At 45.6% G+C, this 18,949-nt stretch overlaps 1 protein-coding gene across 2 annotated transcripts in view; it reads left to right on the top strand.

Annotated features, from left to right (window-relative positions):
• LOC128972454 (gamma-aminobutyric acid receptor subunit beta-4) overlaps window positions 1-18,949 on the top strand; it is a 72,046-nt gene that overhangs the window by 8,894 nt on the left and 44,203 nt on the right. For both annotated transcript variants that reach the window (XM_054388441.1, XM_054388442.1), the window contains exon 3: window positions 17,456-17,523. In XM_054388441.1, coding sequence (XP_054244416.1) covers window positions 17,456-17,523 — 68 coding nt within the window. The remainder of the gene's footprint in view (window positions 1-17,455; window positions 17,524-18,949) is intronic.

The raw sequence follows: 18,949 nt of genomic DNA on the forward strand, positions 1-18,949 counted from the left end.
CTGCATAACAACATCACTTCAATCCCAGAACTGTAAAAATAAGGGCTTGCTGATGCATAAAGTGTTGCAGTGAAGCATTGTCAGTAGTTCAGGGCTCTGAAAGTGGAGAGACTGGCAGCTGAATGTGACAGCAAGTGGAAGGAGGCCCAAGCTCTGGCTCATCAGCCCTGTGTGGCTGAGAAACAGCTGGTCTTAGTAGTCCTGTACTGGAAGGAAAGAGACTTTGGTTTCTTTCCTAGTCAAGGCTGGTAGCACTGCACATTGTTAAGGCTTCCTGACAATCTCTGCTTCCCACTGCACATAGGGTGCAGCCCCAGCAGTTGAGGTTATTATGAGAAGCAAGCTTGCTTGGACTTTTAAAAGGGGAGGGAGAACTTGTAGGCAAAAGGGTTCAGAAAGCTCTGAGAATGAGCTCAGGCATGTATGCGCTCTTTTTTTCTTTACCTCATAAAATATTGGAGGGTGAAGCTGGCAGCACCTCCATCAAGGCTGGCCTAGGTGCATATGTAGCAAGCAGGAGCCTGGTGCTGCCTGTGACCCACTGGCACAGTCCCTGTGGATCCTCCACCCTTGGTGCCTGTGTTGCATCCCAGAGTAGTGCTGCTGCTGCAGGAGGGCTGGGCTGTGGGACTGGGAGTTGGGCAGCCTGGCAGGGGGAGAGGCGATGGTCCTGAGCTGCCTGACCTGGGGACAGTAGGAGCTGCACACCTGCCTAAGCTTAGGATCTTAGTCCTCAGGTCTCCAACTCTCTTCCCCTCCATTTCAGCAGCAAAAATATTTAAGTCTCAGAGTAGGTAGATGAAATTTTCCTTACCCTTCTGAGATTCCTTGAGCCAATTCTTTCACATGCTTTGAAACTTAGCAGAAGGCTCTCCAGTTGCCAGGGCCATCTCCTTCATTGTCCACAGTAGAAATCACTCAAAGCTGGACACAGGGCTCAATGCTTCAATGATGCATTTCACATAGCCTTCCTCAGTGGGAAATATCACCCTCCCTTCCCTCAGGGCAGAGAAGCAGCTCTGGAGTTGAATGAGAAGCAGCTCTGGAGTTGAAAGCAGAGGAGTGAATATGGATTGGGTTGGGGAAAAGAGTAATTTGAGGAAGGAGAGGCAGGAGCTGTTTGGAGAAGTCTGCAACCCCCAGTGTCACCTGGGGCCAGAGCAAAGGTGGATATGCCAGCAGGGCTGACACTAGTCCCACTTTCATTCCTGAAAAATAAAAGGTGTTAAGAAAAGGATGTTCTTGGTCAGTAAAACAGGCTGCAGCTGTGAAGCCCTCACTTCATCCCCATTTATGTGACTTCTGGCTCCAGACCATGGGTCACATCCTGTCTAGGGCTAATCCAGAAGGAAGATGACAACCTCCTGCTGTTGTGTCTTACTTCATTAATTGAAGTGGCAGGAAATGAAAGGATCCAGTCCTTCTTGGGACATATGTGGATGTTAACACATTGCCACATGATGGGATTTCTATTTTTTCCACTTTGCTCTTTTTATAGGAAATACATGCTGTGAAAAGGATTTTGATACTGTAAAGTCAGATGTTCAGGACTGCAGAAAAGTCAGTATTGGGGTTTCTCCCTAGATGTGTATTTGGTCCCTTTGTGAGGGTGCATCAGCAGGCAAGGATTGACAGTTGCTTCCTCTTGAGCACCTCTACAGAACACACAAGAGATGCCATTTACACAGGGAACAGATCTCTCTTATTCCCTCCATTCAGGATGGGGACAGACTAGGAGAATGACAGTGTGGACTAGCTGAGGTGGTCATGGCAGGTGATTAGGACAGGTTGGACCAGGCTAGAGTGAGATGCACGACTGATGCAAAGCCTGGAACTGAACAGGCAAAGACCATATTGGACTCATTTTTCTTGACTGCTCTGTATGCAGACCTGCCTGCAGCACGTAGTTAGTTGTTTTTATAAGTGCAGTTGAGCACACCTGTACATCACCAGCATGTTCACACCTCTCCTCGAGGAGTCAAAGGTAACCCCTGCTGTGGGGTCCCCAGCCAAACCCGTGATTTTCCGGAATACTTGGCAGCAGCACTGCAGTTGCTGTGTGGCATGTTTGAAGCACAGCACCTATTGATTTCAGCCACAGCTGTGAGTGTTCAGCCCCAGTGCCCCAAGAGAGGGACATGCAAAGTTCACAAAAATAGCAAGGAGCACGGAGGAACCCCGGTGACACATCCAGTCCTGGAGAAGAGGACTCAGCTAAACAAACATCGTTCCTTTCCTGGAGGCCTCCCCCTTGCTCTCTGCATGGCTTAGCAGCTTTTTCAGCACATCAGGCGGGGACCCCACTGTCAGCACTGTCCTCCAGTATATAATCCTGTGTCATCCTCAGAGCAAATCCATCCTCTGTCAAACGAGGAAAAGGAATGAACAAGGATCCTGTGGACTGTTTCATTAAGAACTGCCTCTGTAAAATCCATTCAGCAGTGGTCATCCTTCCACCTAACTTTCATCCATTTTGTTTTCTCATGCCTTTTTTTTTTTTTTTAATGCAGTAATATATTTGAATATTAGATCAGCCTTTTCCTTCAGTGTGACAGAGCTTGCAAGCTTCTTGCTGTATATTGAACATATTTGTGCATTCGTCTGTGGCCCCACAAGATCCTTATTATCCTCCTTCAGAAACAGCAAGCTCTGACAGGGCAGTGGAGGGAGTTTTGGGCGGCATGAAAAAGACAGCAATGCAGATGAGTTCTCCTGAGTCTCAGCCCAGAGTCAAATTGGACTTGAGTTTCTGAGCAATCTGTGTGCCTGCTCTAGAGCTGTGCTTGGTAGTGCCAAGCACTGATTTCTAGATTTGATATCTGGTGAAGGATGTGAAGTCCTACTGTCATCCATGAAGCCAGTGTGCTTTCACAGGAGCTGGAGGAGATGTTGACTCTCATGTTTGTGCCAAAGCCCATGCCAGATAATTGCATCTAGTTGCCCTCCTCCTTCCTTTTCACCCTTGGCTGGTGCAGTCTTTCCCTGCAGCTCCATTCGGCCCCTGACAAAGCTTCTTTCCAGCACTGCTGGAGCTGGTCCATGGTAGTGCACCGTGCTTAGTGAGAAGCTCTGAGATATCTCTCTAAAAGAAAGATCATCACTTTCACAAAGCATTCATTCCATGATTTTGGGCTCTTTTCTTAGTCATGGATTCTTAATTCTTTTTATGGCCAAATACAATGCATTCAAGTAACTGATTAGTAGAATAATTCCAATATTTGCTAATTAACTGACTAAAAGAAGGTTGTTGTTTATATGGAGGATGTTTGCCATCTCACCTGGACCTATCTTTCTCCTTGAAAAGATGCATCTAGATAAAACTTGCCATTTCTGAGGTCATTCCTGCCACTAAACCTGCCTTCGAGGGACCACCACTGAAAGCAAAATGTATAAAGAGTGTAAAACCCATTAGTACAAGTCCTTTTGATTACTCAAAACATCTTCTCATAGCCCTAGAGCTGTTCATCAGAGCAGCTTTACATATCTGCATTGTTCATTTCCTAAGACTCTCAATATCCCAGTTAGGCAGAAAAATATTTTTAACCCACAGAACACAGACTATAAAAGCCAAGGGATCTTCTGTAGCTCTGTTGCTACATGAAAGAGAGGTTGTGTGTGCACGTCACTGTTCTCACCTCTGTGTGGTTCAAAGAGGGAAAAAGAAAAAAATAAAAGAGTTGTCAGGCTGAACTGATGTAAGATGGTTCTTCAGTGGCAGTGACAGCATTTGGTGTGGAAGCCTGTAAGATCCATTCTTGCATGTAGCCCTCGGTGGGGTTTGCTGAGTGTCTATTTATATCCTGCTCTTTCATGTGAAATATTGTACACTTGCTAAGACATGACCAGAAACATGGGCAGGACAAATGATGTCTTAATGGCCACACAAAGCCTGTTAAAGGAATTCACATTGCAGCTGTGGAAAAGAGAAACGTTGGATGGTGGAGCCCAGTAGCACAAACAGATTAGTTAAAAAACAGGTCTTCTGGAGATGCAGTGATTGATCTTGTTCCCACTAAATGGAAAGAAATAGTGTTTTTCTCAGTCAGCCCTTTCTCCCAGGCTGTAGGAGTGTCACTGTTTGCTTTGAGCAGGGTATGAATTTCAAGCTGGTTTGGGGAACACTGATTATGCAGTTCCTATAGGCTATTCTTCTGGTTTTGGCATTTATCCTCCGTTCTGTGTCAGAGCTAAAAACTTTTTCTTCTCTGATCTTTCCCACTCCCCTTCCTGTTTCTCCTACTGTCTGCAGTCCTACAGGAATAGTGCTGTTAAGAAATTGTGCACTTACATATCATAGAATCATAGAATGGTCTGGGTTGGGAGAGACCTCCAAAGGTCATCGAGTCCAACCCCCTCTGCAGTAAGCAGGGGCATGCTCAAGTAGACCAGGCTGCCCAGGCTGTGCTTGTGCCAGGGGTGAGCCTCAGCCAAACCTGCTGTGGCTTGAATTTCACTCCCTAGACCTCAACACCTCTTAGTTCAAGTCTGGGATGGCTCTGAGTATGCTTAGAGTTGGAAAAGAGCCTCTGTAAAAATTGTATCTTCTTGTTCCATATTTATTCTCCTTCAGTGGTTTTAGTGTCAGACTTGCTCAGTTTGCCATTCAAAACAAGATATTTCTACCTGCCAGCTCTGCCAGCTCAACCTGGGCTCTGGAAATCAAGCTGTGCTCTCTCTGCTCTGGACATCACCATCAGCCAAAAAGCATTCTTGAGTCAGGGCAGAGGTGGATGTGATTTTGATTATGCACAAATATAATTTGTTCTCAGGTAGTATTATGGACTCTGTATGACAGATAGCAGCAAGGTTCCTGTGCTCCACAAACATTGACTAACAAATCTTCCCCACTGCCTGTGGGCTGATGAGCCACTAACAGGTCTGGTTTACACCCAGGGGAAAACTTGGTGGGGATGACACAGGAAACCCATGGCAGTGTGAGGCATAGCACTGGGAATTTCTGCTTTCTGCTATTGTTCTTTATTCATGACAACAGACCTGAGCACCTTCAGTGCTCTAGTTGCCTGCTTGGTCACCAAACCATGCCGTTGCCTTTGACTGTGGTAGCCTGTGCAATACCCAAAGGGAAGCAGGCAGCTAAGCCCATTTCTTGCTGCAGAGAAATGGAAGGGTTATAGCCATAGGAAAGGCTCTTACATGCAATGGGCATTAAATTTGTTCATAAATAGTTCCTGTCCTGGTGAGTGCAGCAGGAGGGCAGCCCTCACCACCCTGTTCAGAAAAACTGACCATTTGAAAATTTGATCACTGGCTGAATATTTTCTATAAGTGTATGTGGCAGGGAATATATTCCCTGGGTACGATCTTGTCATGTAGCAGAAAAAGCGGGAAGGGTGTCCTGGCTCTTGCACTAGTTCCAACCTTCACACTCTTCATGTGCTTCTCTAATTGATCTCACCACAGGCTGTCAGCCAGAAGAGGCACCAGAGCCTTCCCTGTCCCAGTGTGAGACTCCACTCTCTGAGTCTGCAGGGTCATTTCAGCTACCAAAATCTGGGGAGGCTTTTTTCTGCCATGCAGACCACTCCCTACCAAGAACATGACCCAGAAGCAGTATACTTGAGTTGGTTCCTATGACAGTTTATCATCCTGTGCTTGCATTTGGGACCAAGGATCAACGGTTAGATGAGAAATGAGAGCACCAAACTGCCCCTTCCTCTTCCACAGGCTGCAACAGCAGGTGTGCTACAGAACCCAGATGGGATTTCTGATCAGGGGATCTTTCCAAACAAATCTCCTTGGCTACCAGGCAGCTTCCTGGTGTATTCTTGCTCTTGTCTCACACAGTGGCCTCACCAAGACAATCCACCTGAAGGCTTCTTTCTTAAGGAGCTTTGTGTTAGTGAGACCACAGCAAACAACTCTTCCAGGTTAAGGGAAACTTGTGCCATGGGAAAAGCCACATTCAAGGATTCCACTGGGGAGTTCACCAGGGAAAGCATAAAGAAGGGATCTGCCCATTGCAGGTGGCAAAGCTCTAGCAAAGCATCAGAGGCTGTCACAAGAGGAGAGGAGGTCAGCCAGGTTATGGTTGGGAGCTTACTGGTGAGACATTGTCACTTGAAGTAGGAAACTTCCTCCAGATAGGGAGGAGGTCTGCAGGAAAGCCCTGCTGGCCTTTGGGGAAGGGCCTCAGCTTGGTAGGAAATTTTTGGAAGTGAGGGAAAGGGTAGGCTTTGAGCTGAGTCTTCTTCTTATCCTCCTTTCATAGCAAAATTAGAACATTCATCACAAGTTCCCCTTCATGTTTTCCTTCCCTATTGCACACCAGCTCCTTGCTAGTATTTGAAGCTAGAGAAAATAAAAATATAGATGAGTACTCAAGTAAGTAATATGTGATTATTATGTTGATGAATTGGTGGAGATGAATATATATGTAAAAGCTCTGTAAGATTTGTTCATCCACACTTCCTGGGTGAAAGCAGTGAACAAATGGCTCTTAGCTCTATCTCTTCATAAGAGGTGCTGGGGTAAAAGGTAACCTGGTAACTTCTGTCCTACTGAATTTCCAGACAGAACATGACTGGAAACACCAGGGCAGGTGTGACCAACTTAATTCTTAATTTCAACTTAAATTCCAACTTAATTCTTAATTCCAACTTAAATTCCAACTTAATTCTTAATTCCAACTTGATTCTTAATTCCAATTTAAATTCTTCCACTACAAAATTCTTCCAGTTCTCAGTCCCTGAGTTTTGTAAAATGTTCTTTGTGCTGAGACTGTCAAGAAAAAGCAGAACAATCTGAACAGGGCACATCCAAGGGTCTCAGAAACTAGGAGATGAAAACATATAATGCCATGCATAACATTTGGAAGGAGGGAGGCTTGTTTGTGTGTGTACTTCGCTTCTCATGATTTCTAACTCAGACTCATGATTTTAATGTGAATGCCATGATATTTTCAGGCCTGACTCACTCCTTTTTTTGTTGGTTTTTTTTTTTTTCCTTTTCCAATATTTGTACTGTAAATTGTCCTTACTGTCACTAAACATAAGCCCTGGGCAAAGTGTGACCCCAAAGCTCTGTTTCTGAGCTGACCTAAAGGGTCTTGTGCCTGTCATAAGGTAAGGAAAGGACCAGGTGGGCAGTATGGGGAGGCATCTGAAGTCAGCATTAACAAAAGCCCTAAGAGCAGGCTCTATCCATAAAGATACCATGGACACCAGGAAAGGGAGATATCTCCACAAAGGACTTGACAGAAGTAATGAGAAAGGAGTGACCTTCTCTCCCTTGGAGACTGCAGCCACTGACTTTACACTGTGTTGGAGGATGAAAGAATATCTCCAGCACCATCACAAAAATCATCTCATGGAGGTGTGGCCAGGGGGTCATGTCAGGGCTGTCCCCTGTTCCTCCTGCACATCCCAGTCCTGGTTTCAATACTTGTGCAAATTTAGCATGTCCTCACCTGGACATCTCTCCTTTCTTTTATTTTTCCCCCCTGCATGCATCCCCCATGTCCAAATGGATTTAATCCAGGAGTTAAATGCTGTGGTATCCTTTAAAGACAAGAGTCCATAAACAGTGAGCAGGATGTGTGGCTAACTCATTAAAAATTAAAAATGGGGTAAAAAAAGGAAACCACCTTCTTGTTGTCACTTTGATAAAAATGACAAGTGCAGATATTTTGTTATTGTCACAGATACTTCCAAGACAGAGTAATGGATTTGATCCAATGGGTGTTAACCCATTTAAATTAATTTGGTTCAGCTCATTTTCAGCTAAGGGGATTAGGTGGCTCAGGATTGGGTAAAGTGTAAGAGTGTTTTCCCAGACAGGTCAGATACTCAAGTACAGGCCAGGTCTGCAGTTGTCTGGGGGATGATATTCCAGGGCACATGAGAGAGAGGCTCCTTCCTGTAGCAGGAGTTTATTGGTTACGTGCCAGAAAAGCCCAGCACTGGAAACATGGGCCAGAACTTTTGTGCCCTGTGTGGGCAGATGAGAAGTGAGACAAACTGATGAGAAACAAGGGAGAAATTTCCACAGCTGCCAGCTAGTATGCAGGGAAAATTGCTGCATGGCCTCACCTTAGGACTGGAGGGTCCTGTGGAGGGAAGGAGCCAGGTGGTTAGATTCTGTGTCAATCCCCAGCAGATGCTGGGCTGGGATATCCCACGTGTGGCATTACCTTTGCCCCTGGAGGCTGTTTGGTTGCAGGTAGAAGGATGGTGCTGCTGTTTCTCAGGTGGTTTGCTGCATTCCTACCTGCTGGGCTGCTGCAAAGAGCGTCATGGTGCTGTGGGAGGGTTCCAGCACTAGACATTCAGCCTTAATCCTGTTTAAAACCCCTTGTGCATTTGTGGACCTTGTAGCACAGGGGCCTGTGCAGGAATCTGGAATTTTGAGTTGTGACCAGTGTTTTCCAGCCTGTGAGGCAGTCCTAGGAGTGGATCTGCTCTGAGACTAACCTGATGAGCTGGAGATTGGGCAAGAGGGGGAACCTGCCTGTTCTGAGGCTTGAAGTGAGTGTTCTGTGGCAGAAAGCTGTGGTTAGGTGACTAAATACCCTGCTGCCTTTTGCACATTTACCTAAGAGGCTCAAAATACTCTTTGTTTTCTGCAAACATCTCAGAAGATCTGCCCTGTTAAAAAGCAGGCTGTAGGCTAGGAAATGAGGAGCAGCAGGGTGCTGAAGACTTCTGAGCCTGCCTGAGCTGTGGGAGTGGTGGCTCTGAGAGAGCAGACAAATGCCTGGTCTGCCTGTGAGGAGATTGAGCAAACATGAGCTCTGAGGGCCTGAGTAAAAGCAAAAGGGATGGACTGGTCCCCAGTCTCCCACAGCTTCCCCGGCAGGTGGGCAGAACTGTGTCCCACAGCTACACCGTCAGGGCTCAAAGGAGGAATGCATTTGCCTGCCAGGATTCTGACAAGAGACAGGAGGGAATTCAGCTGAAGAAAGGTGGAGGTGGCTGATTGGTGTGGGTCTGATGCTTCAAGGAGCTGCCAAGGAAGAATGCCTGGCTTGTGCTGACATACAATATGCACTTAGTTGGGAAGCCCTGCTGCCCTCCTGCTACTACTCTTGATGGAATGTAAGAGCTGAAGGGATCTGGGATGCTCTGCATCTCTGCTTTTCCCAGTGTTAGCTCAGTGTTATCAAGAAAATGCAATGTTTCATAGTGCCAGGCTCTGCAGAGAGGGATGTAAAAGCAAATCACAAAGTGTGTGCCCTGCAGACTGCAAAGCCATGGAGCTGGTCTGTATATCAGGGAGACTTGTCCCTGGAGGGGAAGGGCAGGTGACCAATCCTTACTCCAGCAGCACAGAGTGGCAGCAGATAAGGACATTCATGATGGTCAGATCTGGATCTGCTTTCTCAACCACTCTTCTCCAACAAAGAAACTGATGGCTGTGGCAGCCCTGCAACATAAAGTGGCTGTGATCTGAGCTGGGCATTGCCTGCTTCAAGGGATGAATGGTAACGGGGAATTGCTGCTCTTGGTAAAGTTAATTTTTAAAAGCTTGGGCCCCACTGGTGGTGTCAGGTTGGTAATGAACTGGTCTGGTAGGGTGGTTCAGTTGAGTATGTCTATATATGGGATCAAATGTGCAGTTTGACAAACCTGGGAACTCATTTTCCCCTCACTTTGCTTACCAAATGCACATCACCCAGGCAAGAGATACGCATACAGAAGGGTTTGGAAGACTGTCTTCATTGCTAAGAATGAAACAGCTTTAGAAATCTGTCTCCTGAGCAGTGACCTAGGCTTCTCCCAAGAACAGATGGTATTCTGAGTAGTCAGTGATTCTCTTGATGCTGAAAGCTCTGTGTCCATGTACAGGTGCTTCACTGAACTGAGCCTACTGGTAGTGAAGATGTTCTGAGGGTTCGTGTCTACTCTCTTGTTCTGTCTTTAAGCCTGTACATTTCAGACCTTGTTTTTATTCAGCTTGGGTAGCTGTCTACCAACATCTTTTAAAATCAGCCTTGATTTATCTTCCTCTGAAATCCTTCAATCCCTCTGGGACAACCTTTACACTGTTTTTGCAGCCAGTTGATTGTTCTCTCTCACTTCCAAATTTCCATGAGACATTTGCAATATCCCATTCTAATACCTACTAATCCATTGAAAATACCCATGAGATAGATTAGGTAATCCACTGTGCCTCACAGATTGTGCTGCTTCATTCTCTGCTTTCCCTAGAATAGTCACAGAATGAGTGCTACATCTGCACTGGGAAAGCATTGTTCCTCCAAAAGGATCTCTCAGCACTGGCTCACAAGCAGGCACAGCTTGCTTGAGAAAATGCTCTGTACCTATTTCAGATCTACAGGGACAGCTTCACTTGACAACATGCTGGAAATGTGGCTGCCATTAGCAAGGTTAACCTGTGTATTTGCAAAGAGCATCACAGGATAGAAGTACTTGAGTGGTCAGTTCTGCCTCCTCTGCAAGTGCTGTGTCTCTTGGTGCCCTGATAAAAAATTGGCCTCATTGCTTGCTTGGAGGAAAACCTGTCTCTTACTGAAGCCCTTGTTTTATTCAGGGTTCAACTATTCAAAGAGCTCAAGAGCTATGCTGTGGTTGTACCCTCTCTTAGATGTTCCATCAAATGTCTGCAGTCCTTGATGCCACCATTTCTCACTTTTCATTTCCCTTGGGAAGTATTTCCCCTTAAATGAGTAATGCAAACTCAGCCATCTGACTGGATGAGGTGAAAAGCCAGAATGCCAGGAGAGCAGAATGGTGAAGGCTGGAAATCCTCATTAGCCTCCTTGCACAGGGTGACGCTCTATCTGGTCTGATGTGGATGAATGGAAAGTCTAGCAAGGTTTGGCACAATCTTGTTCTGTGTACAGGCTAAGCAGCTTCAAAAGTGCCAGGGTCTCCCAGAAGAGGTATGGCAAAATGCAGGAAAGCTGTCAGGCAGAAGAAAGTGTTTTCTGCCAGATCTGCTTGGAGACTGGCTGCAATCTCCATGAGTACGAGTTGTGGTAGATACCCCTCCTGCCCCTGCAGGACAATGAATCCATGAGGAAGTAGCAGGCCTTGACAGTCCCTGTCTTTAAACTCCAAAATACCATGCTTGCTTCTTGTAGAGGAGATTCCTCAGCAGCATGCTTCCAGTTTCCACACAGACAAGAAGGCAATGTCACATTTGCTGGCTTGCCATGAGCCCATCTCTCTTTCTGGTAATGTACAACAGTGACCAAAAGCATCATGTCATGGTTTGCTTTGCCCTTTTAAATCCTCTGGATGGCATGGAGTGACTTGCTGAGAGTAGAGGGAGAGCTTTGGAATGTGTTTGATGTTCCTGGATGTTGTGCTGAGCCTAGCAAACTTAGTGCCCAGCATTGGATGCAGATAGGGTATAGGTTAAGAAATGAGTGGAGGAAAAAAAAAAAACAAACAAGTGGAAAAAGGGGTTGGAAAATGTTTACTGGTTATTTAAACCTACATTTTGTTGGAAAAGTTTAAGTAGGTTCTTAAGAGACTCTGTTGAACTCTGTACTTCTAGATGTCATGGCAAATCAGAGATAGTGGATGAAGGCTGTTCCCAAAGCATTTCTGCTTTCATGATACATGGTCAACTTTTCTTGGTGCTCAAGCAGTGCTAACACTTACTGAATTTGTGCCTGATGCTGTACCTAGGCTAAAAAAAAAAAAAAAAAAAAAAGAAAGGAACAAGAAAATAAACACTGGGAAACTTCTTTGTGATTTGGCTTGTGTAGTCTGATGGGATGGCATCTTTTAGACATCCATCCATTAACTGCTGCAGCAGAGCCTCAGTCTTGAGATCTCTGAGTTCGGCTATTATGCAGAGAGCAATCTGTGAGCTCCCTACAATCCTTCAACATGGTGAAAACCCAGGAGCATTTCCATTCTTCCTGTCCTGGGGTGTAGGTAGAGACCCCACCACAATGAATCTGAGAATTTTGTAACAGCAGACTGTCCTCTTAAGTCATCTTTTGAATGGGTTTAAAACACTATGACCTAGGATTAACTAGTCCATCAGCTGAAAATTATTCAAAGGTATCTGTTCTGGGAGGGACAGAGTAGGATTTCTTAAAAGATTGTATGGCTGCACCCAGGCAGCAGCTCCTGGGCTAGTGACAAGGCTGATGCTGGATGTGCTGCCTTCTGCACCTCTGATTACCTGGGAGCTCTGGCCTCCTAACTAACCATGCCTGTCAGCCCTTGTATAACCAACTCATCACTGCGCAGAGCAGTGACGTGGGCTGTGGTTTTAAGCTGTAAACATAAAGCCAGAGTGCCCTGAGGTTCAGTGCTGTGAACAAAGCAGAGGCAGTGGCTTGGGCAAACAATTTTCTGTGGAAAGAGCAAGTAGGGACTGAGCAGTTCTCCCTTATTCGGGAAAGTGGGAATAAGAGAGAAGGAGAAAGTGCTGGGAGTGAAATTAGTCTATGTGCTGGTCATGCCTTTGGCAAACCTGAGGGTATCTTAGCAGCTGAGCTTGTTTGGTGAATATGCAAGTAAGACACTGCAGTCCTGTAGCTACATATATCAGCAAACCTTGCCCTCTTCCTGGCTGCCTATATTGCCCTGCATTTGCAGAAATAATTCTGCCAGTCAGTGCAGGGCAACCTTGTCTGGGACTTGCTGTTTCTGGCCTCTGGTGCCACTGCTGTCCTCTAGTTTCTGCAGAGCTGGGGATAAGAAGCAGAGTTTTGCATGGAGTCTTACGCCTTTGGGTATTTACCACTGGAGGTTAAGGCCCAGACCTGTTTTATATGTAGGTTTAGTGACTGAAGCTTCTAATTTACTCTGATTGACTTTGTTTACTCAGCAGAAGACCTTAAAGAGGCTTTCCTGCTGCTGCAGGGATCTCAGAGACTGGTGATGCCACAGGCAGGATGCAAGCAGGGAGTGCTGGGGCTCATGCACAAAACTGTCTTGAATAATCTTTGCTCTTGTTCAAAAGAGACAGAGCTGTACTCCCTCTTCCTGCATTTGTGATGCACTCTAACAGCAAGAGCTGGGCTGCCCCTTTTACATCTCTAACCTCCTACACAATGTGAGCAGCTCCCAGGATGGGTGCAGTGGGGGGGTTGGAGAGACTTCTGTGGTTTCAGGAGAATGCTGTACACAGGAGGTTGCTTGTTTTCTTTTAATTTCTGTAGCAGTGACATGTATTCTTTGCCTCAGTGGCTGCTTTCTGGATACTATGCTTTAAAATAGAGATGTAGACAAATTGGCAAAAGGCCAGAGGAGAGCAGCACTAATTGTCAGAGCTTTAGAAAACATGACCTCTGAGGAGAGGTTGAAGAAATCAGGTGCATTTAATCTAGGCAAGACAGTATTGGTGGGGGAGGGAGAGGAATGTCATGGTTTCTCAGTACATAAAAGCTGTTGTTAAGGAAGGATGATTGATTTGTTCTTTCACTATCACTGGGAGAGAATAATGAGACTAAACTACATTTACACTGCATGGAAGGTTTAGTTTGGATATTTAGGAAATGCCTTCGTTGCAGTGAAATGCAGGAAGAGACCGTCCAGGGGAATTTTTGACTCTGGTGGTTTAAAGAAACTCCAGGCTGTTTCCATGAAAGATGTGGGCTGTGCAACCCCCACAAGGTCCCCGTTGATGCCTTTCTTCCTGTAGTTTAGGCTAAAGGGTAAGTTTGTGGTTGATGCCTCTCCCTTTGACTTCTTTGGCTTTTCTACCATTGCCAAGTTCACGTGGTAAGAATCATGTTAAGATTCTGTGTCAGTGTGAGCTGAAATTCCCCACCCCCCCCCCACCCCCCCCCCAATAACCAGGCTAGCTCAGTCTGGAAGCAAATGAAAGCTGTATTTACAAAGCAGAATCTACAATCTATGATGAAATGCAATGAATATGTACAAATATACAAAATTCACAACATTTACAAATATATACACAATATCAACAGAAAAAGCACAACCGATCTCCCTTTGCTTCCCCCCAAAGGGGACCCTTCCCAAAGGGGCCTCCCTCTCCCAGGAGCTTCCCCCCAGACCCCCCTGGACAGAGAAGCAGAGTTAGTTAAGCAGAAAGTTGTTAACTTAGCTGCCAAGGTCAGTGTGTGTTATCTTCAGCCAGAAGAGAAGAAGAAACAGCAGCCAGACAGCCCAGCAACTGCCCCCACTGCCGAACGCAGAATGTGCAGAATGCCTACTTTGTTTTGGGTAATAGTTCTTAAACATTTCTATCTATCCAATGGAAGTGTTTAGAACAATCACTATTTTGCTTTCTTACACCCAATAGTGACTTATTTACATTCTTTCACTTTCTCTGTTTGAACTTTGCAAAGAAAAATTAAAAAAGACAGTTTCAGACTGACTGGGTTTGAGTCTTTTTTGGCTGTGTCTGTATAGTAGTTGGAGGTCTGATGGCAGAGAAGCCCAGGCTTGCTCTAGTCTGTTTCTCTTGGGCAAGAATGAAAGAGGGCAGCTTGGAACTCAGAACAGGGCAGTTGCCCAAGCATCCAGTATCTGGAGACCTATTACTGTGGAGTTTGTGGTGTTGTCTTTGTTGAGGTACCAGGCTGAGATCTGGAAGAGATATCCTGATCCAGGGTGCCATCACCTCTGGCTGTGGTGCAGGCAGACACTTGTTTGGAAACATGACCTTTCCTCTGCAGTCATGCCACAGGAATTCCTACTGCAGCAACATGGCTCTAGATTCTGAGGCATTTAAGGATTATAAAATAAAATGTGAAAGAATAACTAGTTGCTGGGAAAATATTGCACATTAGCACAACTTGTTCTCTACCTTGACTGTTTTTGTATTTGACAAATATCACTTGCAAAAGAAAAAAAAAAAAAGGACAGGTTTTATTATAACTCTTTTGTCTGCTTCCCTTCCAACTTCCCAAGTACATTTTTCACAGGCATCAAACTACTTTCAGGGCAAAATGTTGGTGACTTCTCCAGCAGTGGTGAGAAACAAGGACGTGTGGGGGTGCCATTCACTGGTGACAGAATTTCTCACACGCCCTCACTCATGACATTGCCTACAAACCTTTTCTAGGTGTAAGGTTTTCTTTAAGGGGAAGGTCTAGGATTTGGCACCCATTGGCAAAGCACAGGTAAAAGCTTGGACCTTTAATATGTTTTGCTCTTTTGCATTGTCTCAGATCCACAAATGCAGAGTTCTGCCTTTTGGAACAAATTTACAGATGAAGTTATCCCATATTTTTAAATACCCTACTTTTGTATCCCTCTTGCCTGAAGCTATTAACATTGGCAGAATTGATGTCCTTTGTTTATTTTGTGTACTACTTCCAGCCCAAATGTTGAATACCAGCCGGTCTAGTTTTTCTCTGGGCTGCAGTGAGAGTTAGGGCATGCTTTCTCTGTTGGCTCTGCACAAGCTCTTGCATCCCTGTCCTGAGAAGGCTGTGAGACAGTTTTCACAACAGAGATGGAAAAGGTGAAACGACTTTCCTGGGATCAAACTGAGAGTAGGTCCACTAAAGGCAGGACACTGCACACCTTCATCTTTGAAGTGTTTGCATGACTATCACATGCTTCTGTCTGTGGGCACATGTTCTGGGGCTGTAAGTGGGCAGTGGAGCCTCTCACTTGGCCTGATAGATGGGGTGCAGTACCCAGAGAGGCCAAGAGGAACACTGCTGACTCTGCACAGGAGCTGGATGCAGCTGAGCCCAGGCTGACGGGGAGCAGCATGGCTGATCCAACGTTCGTCTTGGGGCTGGGAGTTGGGAGGTCTGGATCTCATCCATGGCTCTGACACTGAGTCACTGCATGACCTCAGGCACTCAGATACCATGGTGATGAACACAGCACAAATGTCTAGACAGATAGATTAGATTGGATAGACTCTGTATTTGACAAATATTTGTGTATCACCACTGCCAGTGCTCCCCTGCCATAACCACCCAGCCTGCTGGTTTCAGTGGGTGTTCTACACAGTCTGGGGGCAAGAAACACTTTTTGCACTGAGGAAGGAGTGGACACATAACCACAGTGACATACGTATGGGTGGTGACAGACTGGAAGCAAAGCAGGCACTAGAGCAGCTCTTGGAGGAAAACCCCTCTGCGTGCCAGAAAGGCTCAGGAGTGCTGAGCTGCTTCGTCCCAGCTCTGCTGCAGCCTTGCACACTGCCCCATCCTTCCTCCTGTAACCAAAGCCTGCAAGAGCCTCAGGGCAGTGATGACTCCCTTCCCCTGCTATAGCTTCTATCACAAGGCCATGATTTAAAAAAAAAAAAAAAAAAAAAGGCAGACTACCAAAGTGAGACTTCCTTAAAAGCTTTCCTGTACCACTATTAGCCTCTGGCATAAGAGAGGATGAAGGAGAATCAGTTCTCCCTGAAGTGACTTTTGGTTATTTTCCCACCTGGTTCCCTTGTGCAAGTTGAAGACAGAAGTACAGCAGGAGAGTGTTGTGTGAGGATTTCACCCTCTGCAAGGTCTCCTGAGCACCCCTGCCTCTGGCACCCCTGACAAGGAGCCAGGAGTGCTGGAGAAGAACACTGCCTCTTTAAGGAGATTTGTATAGCAGGGCCTAATTACAGTTGTTGATTCTGATGTTTTCTGTGTTGTTCATATTCCATTAAAGGATAATGCTGCTTAATGTGCAGCAGAGGGTCTCGGTTAACAGTACACCCAATCACAAAGCAGCCCTAATGACATTACTTCCCTACTTTTGGTAACACATAATTAAAAAATCACTTCATTTCCAGTTGTGTGGTTCTCCCCTCTCCCCCAGTCTCCTAATTACTTTCAAAGCCATTTCATGATTATCTGTAAATATTTTAGCAGTTAGATCTACTAATGAGTCCATGGAAGAGTTAATACCTTGAGTGACATAACTGCTTGTCATTCCCTTTCTACTACTGCATTGCAAAGAATGATTTTCCACCTTGCACATGCAAGAAGAGGGCCTTTGCTTGCAGTGGGATTGTTTGTTCTCTGGTTTGGGGGCTGTGGGGAGGACAAGAAATGGGAAGAAAAGTGACTATACAAATGCTGCTTTCTCACTTCGGAGATCTGGTTCCTGTACTTTTCTGGTATCTTGGGTATTAAAATTCACTTGGGGCCTTCAGACGGAACACTCAGAGCTGACAGAGTGATGGAGGAGTGAGCTGAAGTATCTTTCCTGTCCATGTGTTTCATGGGCTTGATTGCTATGTTCTTTGTATGGTCAATCAGCAACACCTTATGCAAGTCCACTGGGAGCCTACTGATAGTCTCTGAAGGCATTATTTGGAATAACTAGAGATAATTGTATAACTAGGGGGTAATTAACTTCCAGGAATCAAGCTTAGGCTGCACTGCTCCTAGGGGTGAGTCTGAAGGACTGAGAATTAGAGAAATCTCCTTCTCTCTAATCATTTGAGCACATGTGACTTGGAAATCCTTGATATTTGGGGAATGTGAGGCTGCTTCAAATTGTATCTATGCATCTCTAGGCAATTCTTTAATAACAGGTACAAGAGGAAGTCTTGAAGATGATCCTAACTCAGTTCATCTGTGTTTCAGGTAACCCTGTCACAGTGGGAATGAGCATCCACATCTCCAGCATTGACCAGATCTCTGAAGTCAACATGGTAAGTTTTGGGAGGGAAAAAGCCTAACAAACTGTTCTGCCATTTTTCTGGTTGCGATGTGCTTCCAAGGCAGTGGCTTCTTGGAGCTACCTGAGATCTCAGGGTGCACTTTTGAAAAGCTTGGAAGTCACACCCCTGCTTTCTTGACTTCCTATTATGGAGCTTTCCTGCATCTGAGAAGCTGTTGGAAGAAGAGAGACTTACGTCTGGTATCGAAGAAGGACTTTTTTGCTTCTGCTTTGGATACAGAATTTTGAGGGGTGATGGGAACTCTAATTTAAGGCAGAATTCTTCTCCATGTGTGGTGTGATGGAAAAGAAAACCAAACACTTAACAGGGCCATAGGAAAAGAGTTGTTCTTTCTGTCTCACCATGCTGGATTCAATCAGAGCCTTGCTTCTTCTACCTGCTGAATGACTTGTGTCACTAGGACTGCCTGTCAGTCGTCCCCACAGCCTCAGACCCAGGCTGAAACAATCCTGACCTCGTTAAAATAACACTTGCAAGACAGGGCTGGCATGTGGTACACATCTGTCCCTGCTGTGTGATGTGGTTGGGCTTGCTGAATGACTGCAGTTCGCTTGCTAGTGGAGAGTCTATTCCAGAAGGGTTAGTGACTGTCTGTATCAGCACACTGAGGCATCTCTGCTGGTATCTGTGAACATGTGGACAGAGGATATCTTCTGGCAACTCTGGAGCTAGTGCCATCTTACCCAGAGTAGATTCTCATTTGTTATACTTCTGTGCTGGTTGCACATCCACCTCTCTTATCCATTAATGCTCATGCCTTAAAAGAAAAAAAAAATAGATGCAAATTGTATTTTCTTAGTTAACATAAGGGCAGGGGTGGCTTTACATTCAGCTTGTGACCACCAAGCTCATCTTTGATAGTGTTAATTTGGCATTTCTTTGGAGATCTGCACTGGAAAGGGAGGCATCTGATGAAGATGTAGTTCTGGGTGGCATTGTTAAACTGAAGCTTTTTATACCATTGAGAAGAAAAGAATTATCTGCCTGGATAGCAGTGGTTTGGTGTGAAATCAGTTAATTGTTTTGGTCATGGTTCTGGATACACATCCAGGCCTATGCTATCTGTCTCTCTAGCCTTTAGCACCCATCAGAGAACGCGGATTGTGCTGATCTTTGCCTAATCTTGCCTTTCTCCTTCCTGCCCAGAGGCTTTTCCTCCAAACTCCCCTCCTTTCCAAGAGGCTGAGTGGACTGGAAGGCTCCTGACCTCCCTATCAGCAGCTGTCCTGTTCCTCCATTCCCGGCCAAGGCAGGAGAATCCTAGGCCAGTTTAGAGCTCTTGCTGTTCAAGTCAATTAAAACCTTGATCTCCCAATGCTCCTGTCCTATTTATCTGTTTCTGGACTCTCATGCCCTGTTTCTGTGGCCCACCAGCTATTCTGCTGTTGCATGGAGG

The sequence above is a fragment of the Indicator indicator genome, chromosome 17 (genome assembly GCF_027791375.1).
Source record: "Indicator indicator isolate 239-I01 chromosome 17, UM_Iind_1.1, whole genome shotgun sequence".
NCBI lineage: Eukaryota > Metazoa > Chordata > Aves > Piciformes > Indicatoridae > Indicator > Indicator indicator.